Below are 16,993 nucleotides of genomic sequence, written 5' to 3'. Positions count from 1 at the left end.
CTGTTGACAATTATTTTTGCACGAGGCCTCTGACCTGTTTTTAACAGTTGGCTCTGGTTTTTTCCCCCCAGAAAATTTGCCTTAACGACAAAAATCCCAGATACAAAAGGATGCCACAAATGTTGCATAGGTGAGTCTTCATCTTGAGTTAATATCCTCAGTTCATCTTCCAGTTCTATTACCCTACAATTTACAATGCCTTTCTTAGAATAATAGCTTTCACATATGTTGGACTATAATTGTCTTAATTCCATCCTGTGTGACTGTTCTGACCTGAAATATGTTAATACAGTATATCTCAAAAGGTACTATAATATGGAAGGTTGCCTAAAAAACATTATCTTCTGTTCACTCACCTCTTGCTCTTTCGCTAAACTCATAGTGTCAAGACTGGGCTAAAATAGAGCAGGTGCTCTTCAAAAGTTTTCCTGATTACTCTTGCAGAGAGAGTTCCTTCTCCCTGAGTTCTGTAATTGATGAGAACAGTAGGTTGAGATTCAATGCAAATATAAATTGCTCAGGCTTAATTTCTCAGATTAACAACGTGAAACATCGTGTATTAACAAAGCAAATTATGCCATGCAGATAGTAGAGGGAAGTTTCTCAGGCTGTATATGGGTAGAATAATGTGGACTGATCCCTAACTAGACATTCAGATATTTCATATTTAATATTGCTTCTTTAAAACACTTACTTGTTGCTTTTCCATTGTAGTCCAGCATAAAATTTTTATTTCCATGATTTAACACAGTTCTTGTGACAATGAGAATTATAATTATGACACAATTAGGAATGCCAGTTTCTAGCTAGCTGTTCTGGTTTTTCTTAACTTCCCCTCTTGTTCTTCAGGCAGACCAGCAATAGAACATAACAATGCCTTTCCTGATTCCCCAGAAAAATATGAATGCTGAAATTAATTCTTTAGCAGCAGGGGACAGAATCATGTTTACTTTCAGTGTACCAATGAAGGAGAATATTTGTAGCTGAAGGCTGAAATGAGGGGTCCATGGTGCTCTCTAAGCTTGGTTGTTTTCTTGCAGACATGTCATTACCCAAACTAGGTAACATCATCAGTGCTAGAGTACACTAGCATTCATGATGTTACCTAGTTTGGGTAATGACATGTCTGCAAGAAAACAACCAAGCTCAGGGAGTTCAATATACATTTCAATATACATTTCACCATTGGTGTACGTGGCTTTAACAAGATTGAATGAAAAAGGATTCGGCCAATTCACCTGTATAATGCTTAGGTTTATTTTGCAGTGAGGTAGGAAAGGGAAATTTCAGGTATGACTGAACTACAATACCCATCCCAGTCCTTCACAATTGGCCATGTCGAGTGTGGTGGTTCTGCAATCTTTGAAGTAGGAACTGCGGTGGATGTAGACTGAGGGATCTTGATTGAATCAATAATGTTAACAAAAGTTATATCTCTGTAGAGATACAACACCACATGACTCTTCTAGGATGGTGCTTCAGGCATAGGAGAATAGTGATAAATGATACATTTGTGATAAATCGTAACATGAATTCAAGCAGCTGGCAGATTAAATTAATCTATTATGATTGCTTCAGAATTCTTTTCTTTTTTCCTCATTAGTAAGAAACCCATATACAGGTCATAAATATCTCTGTGGAGCTTTGCAGTTGGGAATTGTTTTGCTTCAGTGGTATGAACCAATGCAGAAATTCATGTTAATAAAGGTAAGCTTGCCCCCTACCTCTCTCTTGTATTTTTGCAACTTTTTTTAAGGAATGTGCCAAAAGTAGAGTGGCACAGTTAGAATTTTGAAGTAATTTGAGATTTCAAATGAGTTTGGATCTAAGGCAGTTTTTGAGCTCAGTTTAAACTGTTGGTCTATTTTTAAATTTTAAAAACATCAAGGATTAATTGGCAATTTGTTTTTTTGAAGACAAAACAGGACAGGAGAAGGGCCTATGAAATAAAAATCCTTGGGAAGCTGATCCATAAAAGCTCATTTGAGAGCATTTTCAGATAAATGTTTTGAAAGTGCATGGAGTTTGTATACCTCTCTATATTTGGTGTAATATTGTATATAAATTTAAATTGAATACTGTATGTAGGTTACTGTTTAGATATAAAATAAATGAAATAATGCTGGAATTAATAGATACATTCTAAGTATGCATACCTTAAAATATACAAGTTGTTCTTTAGTTAGATTTTTTTTAAAAAAAAGTATCTTCATCTTCCAGCACTTTGATTTCCCTCTGCCAACCCCATTGAAAGTATTTGAAATGCTGGTGATCCCTGAACAGGAATACCCTATGGTATGTGTTGCAATCAGCAAAGGGGCTGAATCAAATCAGGTTGTACAGTTTGAGACAATCAACTTGAACTCCGCTTCCTCGTGGTTTACAGAAATTGGTACAGGTGAGTCTCTCGCCAGGTTTAGTTTAATTTTGACTACTGTCTGTATTCGGTATGTACAAAATATTCTGTTTTCGGATGTGGAATGTTTTCGGAAACATTTTATATTTGTTTTGGAGCCAGACCATCACAAAATACTTCCTGTCCCAGATGTTTTTTCACCTAGAAAACTGCTGGACAGCTCTCAGAATGGCTAGGTCAGCATGGTGAAGAAGAAGACTAGAACATTCTAGAATTTTTCAGAACTTTGCATTTTCCGAGAGATATAGTACATTTTGTGCATACCTAATTTACCTCACTTTTTGTTTTGTTTTTTTGCTAAAATCCAATTTGTCTAAGGCAAAAATGGGATAAGATAAAACATGAAAACAGTACAACTCACAATTTAATAAACAATAATCCTATATTGGTAATCAATCAGCAGGAATACTGTATATTTAGAACAGCAGATGCATAAGAGCCGTGGTGGTGCAGTGGTTAGAATGCAGTACTGCAGGCTACGTCTGCCAGCTGCCTGCAGTTTGGCAATTCAGGTCTCACCGGCTCAAGATTGATTCATCCTTCTGGGGTCGGCAAAACGAGGACTGAGACTGTTGGAGGCAATATGCTGACTCTGTAAACCACTTAGAGAGGGCTGGAAAGCACTGTGAAGCAGTATATACTGTAAGTCTTAAGTGCTATTGCTATTGCTATATACAGTTGCAAGAAAAAGTATGTGAACCCCTTGGGATTACGTGGAGTTTTGCATGAATTGGTCATAAAATGTGCTCTGAACTTCATATAAGTCACAACAATAGAAAAACACAGTCTGCTTAAAATAATACTACACAAACATTAGATGTTGCCATGATTTAATTGAACATAACATGCAAACATTCACAGTGCAGGGAGGAAAAAGTATGTGGGCCCCTAGTCTAATGACTTCTCCAAGAGCTAATTGGAGCCAGGAGTGAGCCAACCTTGACTCCAATCAGTGTGATGATATTGGATGTGTTGCTGACAGCTGTCCTGCCCTTAAAAACACACACCTGTTTTGGGTTTACTGGTTTCAAGAAGCACTGTCTGATGTGAACCATGCCTCGCAGAAAAGAGCTCTCAGAAGACCTGCGATCAAGAATTGTTGACTTGCATGAAGCTGGAAAGGGTTACAAAAGTATCTCCCAAAAGCCTTGATGTTCATGTGTCCACGGTAAGACAGACTGTCTACAAATGGAGAAAGTTTAGCACTGTTGCTACTCTCCCTAGGCGTGGTCGTCCTGTAAAAATGACTGCAAGAGCACAGCGCAGAATGCTTCATGAGGTAAAGAAGAATCCTAGAGTGTCAGCTAAAGACCTACAGAAATCTCTGGCACATGCTAACATTTTTGTTGACACATCTACAATAAGGAAAACCTTAAACAAGAACGGAGTACATGGGAGGACACCACGGAGGAAACCATTGCTGTCCAAAACAAATACTGCAGCACGTTTGAAGTTTGCAAAAGAGCACGTGGATGTTCCACAGCACTACTTGCAAAATATACTGTGGACATATGATACCAAAATTGAGTTGTTTGGGAAGAACACACAACATTATGTGTGGAGAAAAAAAGGCACAGCACACCAACATCAAAACCTCATCCCCACTGTAAAACATGGCAGAGGGAGCATCATGGTTTGGGGCTGCTTTGCTGCCTCAGGGCCTGGATGGATTGTTGTCATTGATGGGAAAATGAATTCCAGAGTTTATCAAGACATTTTGCAGGAAAACGTATGACCATCTGTCCGCCAACTGAAGCTCCGCAGAGGATGGGTGATGCAACAGGACAATGACCCAAAGCATACAAGTAATTCAACAACAAAAATGGCTTCAACAGTACAGAATACGCCTTCTGGAGTGGCCCAGTCAGAGTCCTGACCTCAACCCGATTGAAATGCTGTGGCATGACCTTAAGAGAGCGATTCACACCAGACATCCCAAGAATATTGCTACATTGAAACAGTTTTGTGAAGAGGAGTGGTCCAAAATTACTCCAGATCGTTGTGCAGGTCTGATCTGCAACTACAGGAAACGTTTGGTTGAGGTTATTGCTGCCAAAGGAGGGTCAACCAGTTATTAAGTCCAAAGGTTCACATACTTTTTCCTCACTGCACTGTGAATGTTTACATGTTATGTTCAATTAAACCATGGCAACATCTAATGTTTGTGTAGTATTATTTTAAGCAGACTGTGTTTTTCTATTGTTGTGACTTAGATGAAGTTCAGAGCACATTTTATGACCAATTCATGCAAAACTCCACGTAATCCCAAAAGGTTCACATACTTTTTCTTGCAACTGTAGATTACAACCATCACTCTAGCCTATATTTAGTGGGTACTTAATTGGAGAGGGCTGATATGAAGATTAAACAGTAGGAACTATTTGACTCCTCAATGTATAGAAGTTCTATTTTACTGGTATTCCAGATTTCAAGCTGAAATAACAACAGTGAAGGACTGCAGGAAGCCAGCTGTTCAAACTATTCTGAAAAATAAGATACTCTGGCATAGACATCTGTTATATCAACATTAATGACCCATGCAATATGACATCATTGTGCAAATGTCACCACTCTATAATTATAAGCAACTAGGTGTCATTTGTACGATGACATCAAGATGCATGTCATTTGCCCAACCTCTTTCCCCTCCTGCAGAAAACCATGTATTTATATTTGGAACCCTTCAAAAGCAGAAGGCAGGCCTGCTTGCAGAAGTCATATGTTGATAGCCACCTGCAGAAGCCTTTCCTTCTAAGAGGAATCCCTAGTGTTCTGCAGTGAAGAGGACAGTAGGGTTTGGGGTTTTTTTGGACAGATGTTGGATACCGGCAATGATCCCTAATCAAAGAAACTTCATAATAGAAGCAGATGTTCTGCAGGATGCATCTAATGAACTGAACTGCAGTTCAGGAAACCTTACTCAGAAAAACTGCTACCAATTTCCTCTGTTGTTGTTGTTTTGTTTGTTTGTCCTTATAGGCAGTTTGCTCCCCACAGTATTCTATGAATGTTTAACAGGTCTGTGGTTTAGGATCGATGAGGGGACAAATTTCTGGGGCAATAAAAGCTCATTTTTTAATGGGAGAAAGAAATGATGGGGAATTCAAAGGTTACAGAAAGATTGGTTTTGTACCATTATGTATTTATTAAATGCATATGTTGCCTATCAAGTGACTTGTTACTATGCATCTTAGTGTTCAAAAGCAACAGCCTAATAAAGGAAGCCTTTCCTTTCCTTTTCTTTTCTTCCGAACAATGCTTCTTATAATGTTTCCCTTTTAATTTCTTGCTTCTCTCCTCGCATCCTTGGTGAATGAGTGGAAAGTATGCTATTACCCGCAACATCCTTTTAAGGCTTCTCTTGTAATCCAAGATCAAGGGCTCTTGGCCTACCACATGTTGCCTACATAATACACAATTGGTTGCTTCTAAAATACTCATAACATGCATAATTCCTGCTTGCAGTATTAGGTATTGGTAATGCTTCTAAACTGTAATTCCCGTCAACTCTCCCTACTTGGCATTACAATCCAACAACATTTAGGCAATTTATAATTCCTTACCCCTGTCCTAAACATCAGTAAGAAGATGGCAGTGATTAAAATACTGCTCTAAAAATAATATTGAGCTGAAGATTCCATGAAATTGAATCTCTTTATATATTTTTTTCTTACTGCTTTTTTATTTCAAAGCAACTTTAATGGCTTCTGATGTAGTAAGATGAATGTGTATTAGGTTTTTGGTGCATTGAGGTTTTGTATACAGACTAATCGCTCGTTTCCCCTAAAGGTTGTCAACAACTTGATGCCATCCACGTCAGTCAGCTGGAAAGAGATACAGTTCTTGTGTGCTTGGACAGTAAGTGAATGGGATTCATACCCTGTCTAAAAGAAAATAGGAGATGGTGCATAATATATGACAGGAGGAATAAATACCTCAAAGGAAGATAAGATATTATTAAGAATGCATTCAGTTTTACCTGATGCAGAAAAATATCACAGTAGACATCAGACATGTGGCATTTTGGTGTCATTGAAAAGGCCTTTCTTTTAGTGTTTTGTCTGATCCTAGAAATGGAGGCCTCCAGAGAAAATCTCTTTCCAGTGATTCTAATTGAAAAGCACCTTCAAATAGGGAAGGTTCACTCTCAAGAAAAACTGAAAGCTTACACTCTGTGTAAATCAGACTAACAAAAGGATAGCTTCAAGCTCAAGGGAAGCCCTCACATAGATTTCTCACTAGGCTTCTGAATTTATTTATGTGGATTTATTTATGTTACAGCTTTTATAGAAGATCCCAATCTGTTCACTCTGGCCAGTGTATGAGAGCAAACCAAAACCAGAATTTCTCAAATTGCTGAAATAGATTCGTGTAATTCGCTGCTTTTAGCCTCGGTACCACTCCTTCCAGCCTCAGAAATTTGAGTCAGTGTTTGTGACATCTTGGAATGACAGCACAAACCACTAAGCTTTTTGACAGTCTCTATAGTCTCTATAGTACTACATGGGTACAGGGTATACCTTTCATCATTTGATGTCTTGCAGAATGGATGCTAATTAGGCTCAGTGCTCACATTTTGCTATTCGATGTAATAAAGTTGTAGACATGTAGTAAAGCCAAATTGCTTGACACTTTCATTGTGGTGAATATTTCTTCAGCAAAAGCCCCCAAGTGGTGAGAAGCAGGAGTGACTCCTAAACCATTGTTACAGCAAAAGTTAACATTTTCCAAGGTTTGATAAATCTTTTCTGGCTCCCAACAGAAAGTAATACGGTATTGTAATGTGGTGGCTCAGTGGCTAAGACGCTGAGCTTCTTGATCGAAAGGCTGGAAGGAGTGGTAAGGCTAAAAGCAGCGAATTACACAAATCTATTTCAGCAATTTGAGAAATTCTGGTTTTTGTTTGCTCTCATACACTGACCAGAGTGAACAGATTGGGATCTTCTATAAAAGCTGTAACATAAATAAATCTTTATTTATTAAATAATTAAAGTATTTTTTAATGTGACACATGGCAATATTATCTCTGTTTCATCTGTGCAATTTACTTCTAATTACAAAATCAAATTTAAGTTTTCTCCTGGCCTTGCTTCAGCCTCCAGATTACTTGGATATCTGTGCTGGCCCTCATGAGCCCATGGTGGCTCTTGGTTCAAAAAAGATTAAACGACAAAGATTAAACTCGTTAGAACCCAGATTGTTGGAGGCAATATGTTGACTCTGTAGAGAGGGCTGTAAAAGCACTGTGAAGCGGTATATAAGTCTAAGTGCTATTGCTATTTTCATAACGGCAAAGGAAAAGTCACTGATGAGGAAAAGAAAGATGATAGATAAATTTATTGATCTGGGGACAGATAATCTTATCTGTAATATGGAAAACCTGCTGAATATTTGGAGGGGAAAGTCAAATTTGTTTTTCAAGTTAGTGAAAAAGTCTAAAGAATTTCTATAAATAATCTCCATTGAATTCAACACAGTCTTAAAACATTGAATTTAAATATTTTTAATGTCAGCAAAATTCAAACCGTGTCTCTTGAAAAATCTGTCCAGTTGATTTGACCTTAAATTAGGGGTGTCAAACTCGCGTCATAACAGTGGGGTCACATGACTTATTGGGTCTTTTTTCCCCTTCACTAAACGGGGTGGGGGCGGGGCCAGCACGTGACGTATCTGGCCCCCAGGCCGCAAGTTTGACACCCCTGCCTTAAACTGAGTGAGGCTGACTGAGCCATAGTACAGAAAGTAAAATAAAGTTCTATGTTCTTCTTTGCTTTTGAAGGCAGGATTTCAGCCTATTTGGCACCGAGATTCTTTTATTACTATTATATTGTTTGCTTTTTTTCAATCAAGGATTTGTGAAGATTGTGAATTTGCATGGTAAGCTGAAGTCAAGCAAGAAGTTGGCGTCAGAACTAAGTTTTGATTTCTGCATTGAATCTGTAGGTGAGCAAATACTTTCCCTGTCATTTATTGTGCCTGATGTAACTATATCTATATGTGAGAGGGTTGCACTGAAAACATTTTTAAAAGCTAAAATATCATGAGATTTCTGTGATATCGTTCTCAGCTCTTCTGTGTATGATGTGTCTTGGATTATTATCCAAACTTTGTCAGATTTCAGCATTCCTAATTGAAATCTCATAAGATCTCAGTCCAGAATGCTAAAATTATGTAAGATTTAGCAAGCATCTCCGTAAATTTTTAAATTATGAAAGTTATTTAATGCGGGGCAGTCTGTAGATGTTATTCAGAGTTTTTGCAGACAGAATGTCAGTAGGGACTACATTACTGATAGATGATAAACAGTTATAAATCACCACAGATTCAATGAAGCAAAGAAAGCATTAAGGAAGCCCTCTATATCCTCAAATGCCTGCGCCTTTCTAACCAAGGGCCAGTCTTCAGGTTTAATGCTGCAATTTTTACCGTGGGAATATTCCTTCTGACTAATCTTTAAGATTCCTCTGATATTCAAGGTGTGATCATTTGGAATTATAAATTCTCATTGATTGGAGGCAGTTAAGTGTTAATATGATTGACGCATCACTTAATGTACTCCATTGCTTTAGAATTGTCCTTTAGCAGGGATAAATGAGAAAAGAGTCTCATTGAGAAAATGGGGTGCTTGTTCTATGTTGATTAATTATCAGCCAGTGGAAATTTAACAGAGTTTGATCTTCCCGGCTTTGGAAGTGTTACCCAAGATTCATTCATTCCACTGATCTGTTTCCATACTTCTACCTTTCATTTGGATCTCTCTCATATGGTAGGAACACAATGGAGTCTGGCTAATGAAATGGTATCCCTTGGATTTGCTTCCCTTTGTTCAGAAAGCTCATCCCCAAACATTCCTAATCAATCAGTCTTACATTGTGTCTCTTCTTGCAGTGTGCCTCCAGGACAGTGTGTTGGCCTTCTGGAAACATGGGATGCAAGGCAAAAGTTTTAAGTCTGATGAAGTAAGTTTGGGCAAGAGTGTTGTTGATCATTGTTTTGCTATCCTCCTTACCCTTCAGTTAGGAAGGTGCCAGTCACAGACAAAGGAATCCTGAACAACATAATCCCCCTTGTTGCTTCTAATCTGTACTTGAATAATTTTATTGGCTCGAAGACATCTTAGGCAGAGTGTGTTCTGTTGTGATGCAAAAAGAGAAAAAGAATAGCTTACTAGGTAGTGATAAGTAGCAGTGGTGAAATCTAAAATTTCTTACTACTCGTTCTGTGGGCGTGGCTTGGTGGGGGGTAATGTGACAGTGGGCGTGGCCATTTTTAAAAAAACTGTTAAAACCATTTTTTCTACAACCTCTTCAGCGAAGAGGTTATAAAAAATGCTTTCAAAGGCTCAGATGATCCCAGCTGAGTTGCCTGATCAGCAAAGGCTTTTTTTCTTTTAAAAGCCTTTGACGATCCCAGCTGAGCCGCGTGATCATCAGAAACTTTTTTTTTTTACTTTTAAAAGCATTTTTTTCGGCCCAAGAGATTATAGAAAAAAGTCTTTTAAAAGTAAAAAAAAAAAGCCTCTGATGATTGTGCGGCTCAGCTGGGCATTGGGGGAGCAGGGATTTTTGCTACTGGTTCTCCGAACCACCCGCCTCCATCGCTACTGGATCGGGCGATCCGGTCCAAACCGGGAGCATTTCACCCCTGATAAGTATGTATTGTTTCCTCCTGCTCATGGGAATATCCAACACTGAATTTCATGGATCTGATTTAATTTATTTGTTTGTTTGTTTGTCAAAAATGTACAAGATAACAAGTATAGGTATGAACATAAACACGAACAAAGGGAGTAAATACAGATAAATGGGGACAGTAAGACAGGGACGGTAGGTGCGCTGGTGTGCTTATGCACACCTCCTTTAATACAGCTTCCTTTGCACTTAGCATTCTGTTGAACTGGCTAGGAGTTCTGCATTCAAATCATAGCTCAGCCACTTTCGTACTGGTACTCTTTTGACTTCAATTTCTCCCAATTTGTGGCAAGGAAATCTCACTGATCTATCTTACTGATGTAAAAAAGATGTTGAGACTCTAGAAAGAGTTCAGAGAAGAGCAACAAAGATGATTAGGGGACTGGAGGCTAAAACAACTGAAGAACGGTTGCAGAAACTGGGTATGCCTAGTTTGATGAAAAGAAGGACTAGGGGTGATGTGATAGCAGTATTCCAATATCTCAGGGGTTGCCACAAAGAAGAGGGAGTCAAACTATTCTCCAAAGCACCTGAGGGCAGGACAAGAAGCATTGGGTGGAAACTAATCAAGGAGAGAAGCAACTTAAAACTAAGGAGAAATTTCCTGACAGTTAGAACAATTAATCAGTGGAATAACTTGCCTCCAGAAGTTGTGAATGCTCCAACACTGGAAGTTTTAAAGAAGAGATTGAATAACCATTTGTCTGAAGTGGTGTAGGGTTTCCTGCCTGAGCAGGGGGTTGGACTAGAAGACCTCCAAGGTCCCTTCCAACTCTGTTATTCTGTATTCTGTATTTTATAATATTTTTGTCAGGATCATAGAGATATTTGGTATAATGCTATTAAAATGTCCAATGTTTGTATTGTCCCAAACTGGTAGAATCTGCTATTGGATTAAAAACAGGTATATTTCCTTGATCAGTTTTGAGTAAGACCATAGTAGGATGCCCTATTTCCTGTCATGGGACTTAGGTTTAATCCCTGTCAACTTCCATTTGAAAAAAACATTAAAAGAGAGGAGAGATCCTTCTCTGGCTGAAAATTGGTCTAGCTAAGTTCGCTAGAGGTCCATCTAGTTGAATGGCAGCTTCCCAAATTGAACGGAAACTCTCAAAAGGTTGATCTGCTGAACACAGTTGTACTCTGTATCAGCAACACTACCTATAAAAATCTCTCCTCCTGTATCAACAAATGTGACTTTTCTGGGCTGAAGAAGAATTGCATTACTAGGGTTTAGTACATAATGTAAAAATGAGTTGGTGTGTATATTATTAAAAGTTGATGGCCCGTTTGAAACAATTCTCATTTGCCATCTGAATTAGGTTTGTTCTTTTCCAAATGGGCAAAAATGCTCTTCTGTCAGTTACTCACATTGTGTTCTTTTTTGGGTATTTTGCAGGTTACCCAGGAGATCTCTGATGAAACAAGGGTGTTCCGTTTACTGGGATCTGACAGGTGAGCTGAGAAGAGCAGCCTACAGCCTTTTCTCCTTCAAAAAGAAAATAGTACATTTAGAGAAATAATCATTGTCTCCCTGTGTCCTTCTTAAGGGTTTTTTTCTGCCACTGCCTTCCCCCACCTTTATACCACCGTGTCAGGCAATTGCAGGTCCAAGGCACCATACCTTTTGATTGATACACAAACCTTTCACATAATCTCAGCCCTTGCAACTTTCAAGTAAAGCTCTGACAAACACAGCAGACACTCCGTAGTTTCAAGGCCAAAGCCAACATTTCAAGAAGAATGAAGCTAGAAGGGAGAGAAGATACACTCACCGTAGAAGTAGTTTGAGAACCAGATGCTATATTCCATAAAGCACTCTACAGATTGTATAATTTTTTTGCCCTTTGGTCTGATTATTTCTATCTAATGTTTTTTCTAAGTTCACATATAATACTCTTCTCCTCACCTTCGGTCTGTCCATTTCTGTTTGAATAAGATACAACCATGAACTCTTAAAATTCTAGTCCTGAATTTCATCTGAACAGATTTCACTGTCTGTTAAATTATATTAACCTTCCTGCAGTAAGATTTTTAATGTTTCCTTTTTGTTTCCTTTACATTTTACATTTGCATAGAGATGCTAAAACCACATCCACTCACCCAAATAAATGTATAGATATATAAAATATAGGATCTCCAAACACTATGTAGCAGTATTGTATTCAAATTTCTTGAGTATCAGACTTCTTACTACTCTGAAGAACTGTAACATTGGCTTCTCATTTAAAGAATCCTAGATTCTGAGAGGATCCTGTAGGCTTCAATTCCATCTACCCTGTTCTGAGAGTATTTGAAGGGTTATAATATTGAGAAAAGGCACAAGCTAAAAGTCTTGAGTTTCAGGGGTTGCCACCCACATTTCTAAAGCAGGGGTGGGCAATTAATTTTCCCAAGGAGCCACATGGAAAACTGGGACTGTTGTGGAGGTCTGAATCAATAGGGCTGTGAAGGCTCATAGGCAAATATATAGATTTTTAAAAATGGCAGTTGCCTTCAAAATGAAAGCAATACAGTTATATGGCCTGCATGGTGTAGGAGGGACCAGTCTACTGCACCTGCAGCAGTCTTAGGAGGGACCTGTCTATCATGTCTCCGACAGCCTAAGGAAGGCTATTTTCCTCCTTCCAAAGAGGGAGAACGGGCCAGCCTGCTGGATTCACCGAGGCTTCTCCCTCATTGGTACTTCTGGCGGTAAAACCCTATTTAATTTCCAGTTAAATAGTTTCCTGTCCAGACAGGAACAACCAAAGGGCCAAATGTGGCCTGCGGGTTGTAAAATTCCCAGCTCCGTCTTAAAGGAACATTTCTGCATCATATCTGCATATCTACTGTCCATGCATGATTGCATAAGAAAACACGGGTGCCAAGATGGATGGGGAGGCGATTGGCGGGTTAGAAGTGGTCCAGTAGCAAATGCTCAAGGAACAGCATTCGGGATGTCTGCAACAACTGCTGACTTACCCATTCTATGCTTGCCCCACAGGGTGGTGGTGCTGGAAAGCAGGCCGACTGATAATCCAACAGCACACAGCAATCTCTACATTTTGGCAGGCCACGAGAACAGTTACTAAGCAACCGTGAATCGACTTGAACTGTGAGCCAGCAATATGTTGCCTAAGGAAGCCGCTCTTTATGGATCTCCTGTTCAAGACATATTATGTGGCACCTTTTTTTCTCCTCTTCTCCCTCTGCCTTCACACTCTCCGATTGATGTCTGAACGGACCCTGTTTTTAGGATCAAGAGCCAAACGTCGCACGTGTCTTGCAGCTGGGAAGCAGCTGTTCTCTCCCTTGCCACTGTGTGGTTGGTTATGTTGTTGGCTTAATAAAAGCTGTGAGATCATCAGTCCCTTCTATTTGTTAGGCCTACAGAAGCATGGATGTTGGAAAATCTCAAAACGCAGTCAAAATGATTTGGGACAGGATTTCTTCATGCTCAGGTTCATGGCTTGGGCTGCTGATTTCATCATCTTCTGACAATGCCTACTTTTTGGATACTGGGAGTTGAAGTCAACAGCGAAATAAGGAAAGGGGGGATGCCTGTGGGGCAGGACCCAGTGGAAATGAATTTCTCCTCTGTGAGGCCTTCATGGGTTTTCTCTCGTGTGCCACCAAAACATCCCCATGTCAGGGAAATCCTCAGCAGAGGTTCCCAGGAAGTTGTGTTTGTGTCTTTATTTTTTAACGCAGCCGTTCTCTATGGATTTGTAAAGAAACACTATTTAATCTTTATTTATTAATCTGCTGCTAGGGTGGTGATGTGATGCATTTTAACTTCCAGCACACGAAGGTTGCAGCGCAGCTTTTGGTTGTGGGTGGGTGGGTGGTTTGTTTTTTTGGTTGTTTTTTTTTTAAACAATTGTAAAAACAAAAACAGCATTCTTCTTGACCTTTTCTTAGATATAGGACATTGTTGAAGGGAGGTGTTTATATAGAGAGGATTTTAAAATTTAAAAAAAGCCTTTTTCGCTATATAAAAGCAGTTTTGTACAAGAATATTTCGTATGGGTTTGGCTTATGGAATTGGTCATTAAAGATCATTTGGTATCGATTGAAATTATGTTTGAAATGCAAGGTAAGTTTTAGAGAGGATCAATAACAGTCTGGAAAATTGGCAAAAGCTACAAAATAGATATAGGGTGAGTTATGCAGTATATGCGTGTCTGTATGCGAGTGTGCATTTGAGGAGGGAAGCCACATTCCATATGTCAGTTCTCATAAGCGTGTTGGAGGAACAGAGGTTTATCCGGATGTACAAGCATTCGTGCTCCAGATTCAGCTGTCAAAATGTGACACAGGTTTGTCCTGCACTGGTCACCAATGGCTGACAGAGACTGGGGTCCCTCTAGATGTTGACTAGCCATTTGCGAGAGATGCCTGTGCTTTGCCCCAAAGTGTGTCTTATTGGAAAAAGATAACAGCTTTTTCCCACATCAACCCTCCTAATGTGCCCCAATGTCAAACTAGAGATTCAGAATGCCCTGGACTGGACAAACCTTTCTAAACATAATGCCCCTGCATGTTTCAAGGAGTTTTTAAATGCTTTAATTTGTTCATGGACACGTATTTTATTTATACTATGCCAGAATGAAGTTGGATAAAATGCAGTGCCTAGGAAAAATGAAATATTTATTTCAACTTGGGCACATTTGAGTGGTAGGTTTATTTCTTGGTGGTATGGTATAAATATATATATAAGAAGCAGTATTGTCTAATAAATCTTGGGAAATCTTATTTTCTCCATTATCCTTTGTTCAAGGCTGTCATCCATGTTTCCTTTTTTGTTTTCCCAATTAAACTATCCCCATTAAACTATGTCTGTTTTTATTAAAGGGACAAACATGGATGTGTACATATGAAAGAGTTTGAAGGACAATTAATTTAATAAGTTTCCCATTTTTCCTCCTAAGAAAAAACTCATTTTGTTTATATTACAAAACGGATTGAAATGCAGTTTGTTTGCCAACTAGCAGAACCCTCACAGTTTGAAACAGTGTCCATCTTGTGGGTACAACGTATCTCAGGCCTACACATTTTCTATTTGGTAGCAGACAATGATACTTAATTTCACTCAGTAGCATCTCTGCTCTTATTAAGAAGTGTGCGTGTGTCCATGTCTTTCCACATAGATGCAATTCTCAATTTTGGATACAGCATGCTCTGAATTCGCATTTCAGGAAGAGCCCAGGAGATCCAATCTGTAACAGGATGAGTTGCATGTATTGGCTTATATTTGAATCTCTGCTTTGTTGAGAATCTCAGGAATCTTAATCTCAGGCCAGGCTCTTTCAATCTTTAATATTCTTAAGTATGTAAGCATAAAATCATACATGCTTCGTGAACCATTAGGAGGGAGAATGGTATTCAGATGGGTTGTTCAATAACTATCATATTGAAATTGGCAAGAGACATTTCTATTCTACTTTGTAACTAATTGTACACTCTAGAAAGTAAGCATAATGGGTGAATGAATGCATCATGGATGATGGTATTCATTAATGATTGCAACAGCCATTATGTAGGACATACAGAAGACTGGCAGAGCATATTCTTGAGCACCAACTAGTGGTTGGAAGACATAATTTCACAACATATGGACAGGCTTAACCATAGTTTCAATTGGGAAACTGACCATCTTAGACCAAGCCAAGTCCAAAAACGCTAAGAAATTTCTAGAAGCCCGGCACTCTAACATAATTAGCCATCAATAGACACATAGACATAAACAATATCTACATACGATGCAAAAGAGACAATCTACAAACTAAAAAGGGAACAAAAAGACCAAACCCCTCCCCACCAGCAGTCGGCACCCAGATGAGCATAGATTAACTCCAAGATTAACATCAGATCAACAATCAAGCAAATGATACCCAATTAAGGAACTGCCAAACAAGCAGTAAACAGCCCAAAGAACTTCTAAGACCATCCCCTAAGACTAGAATATAAACAGAGAGCAAACCCCACTCCTTACTAGCACTGATGGTGTTACCTAGTTTGGGCAATGAGCCTGCAAGAAAACAACCAAGCTCAGAGAGCACCAAGGACCCCTCATATGTAAATAGGGTTTGCAGCAAGAATTAGGCAGGTTTATAAACTCTCACTTTGAGGGGTAACAAGTGATCTCTGGAAAGAAGGTGGGTTGTAAAGGGAGGGAGAAGAGCCTAATGCTGGGAAAGATTGAGGGCAAAAGAAGAAGGGAACAACAGAGAATGAGGTGGCTGGATGGAGTCACTGAAGCAGTTGGCGTGAGTTTAAATGGACTCCAGAGGATGGTAGAGGACAGGAAGACCTGGAGGAACGTCCATGGGATTGCGATGGGTTGGACACAACTTCGCAACTAACAACAACAAAGGGAGGGAAAGTAAAAGGGGGGGTCTACTTTCAATTAATATTTGAAAGGTTCTCAACAGAACTGAAATTGGGGCTGTTGTTTTTACCAAGATAGCAAGACTAGACGATCAATGGTTACCATGTTGATCAGTAGTTCACCTAATTTCCCAGAAGTATCTGCATTGCTCCAGATACTTTTATGCAAAAATGAATTGTTTTCATGGGCATAAAGGGGCTAGGGGGGCATGCCATCACATAAGTAGCACAGGTGACACCATTTGCCCAAGAATATTATGTGATTTCATCATGACTTCATGGATACAATAACATTTTCATAAATTAGCCTCTGATTTGTCTCAGCTGCCCAGTGTCATTGTGGAATTGGGCAACCTGGAAAATTGGAATATTAAAACTTGACTTTGGAGATATACTTGAAGCAAGAAGATTCTAGGCTGCAAGACGGTTTTAAAAGGACAGGGTAGTATCCAGTAAAGTGGTCAAGCATCCTCTCCATAAAGAATTTGGATTGCTGACATTTGCTGGGTTCACA

General features: G+C 39.1%; 1 protein-coding gene across 1 annotated transcript in view; it reads left to right on the top strand.

The window, feature by feature from the left end:
* Window positions 1-14,922, top strand: part of MAP4K5 (mitogen-activated protein kinase kinase kinase kinase 5) — a 99,735-nt gene extending 84,813 nt beyond the window's left edge. The window contains exons 26-33 of the mRNA XM_060693837.2: window positions 72-130; window positions 1,604-1,707; window positions 2,221-2,398; window positions 6,206-6,274; window positions 8,267-8,359; window positions 9,305-9,375; window positions 11,507-11,562; window positions 13,094-14,922. Coding sequence (XP_060549820.1) covers window positions 72-130; window positions 1,604-1,707; window positions 2,221-2,398; window positions 6,206-6,274; window positions 8,267-8,359; window positions 9,305-9,375; window positions 11,507-11,562; window positions 13,094-13,181 — 718 coding nt within the window. The 3' untranslated portion in view covers window positions 13,182-14,922. The remainder of the gene's footprint in view (window positions 1-71; window positions 131-1,603; window positions 1,708-2,220; window positions 2,399-6,205; window positions 6,275-8,266; window positions 8,360-9,304; window positions 9,376-11,506; window positions 11,563-13,093) is intronic.
* Window positions 14,923-16,993: the final 2,071 nt, after the last annotated feature.

The sequence above is a fragment of the Pantherophis guttatus genome, chromosome 1, assembly GCF_059756535.1.
Source record: "Pantherophis guttatus breed Tessera chromosome 1, ASM5975653v1, whole genome shotgun sequence".
Lineage (NCBI taxonomy): Eukaryota > Metazoa > Chordata > Lepidosauria > Squamata > Colubridae > Pantherophis > Pantherophis guttatus.
The sequence above is the reverse complement of the archived record's forward strand: the minus strand, read 5'-3'. Positions and strand labels throughout refer to the sequence as shown.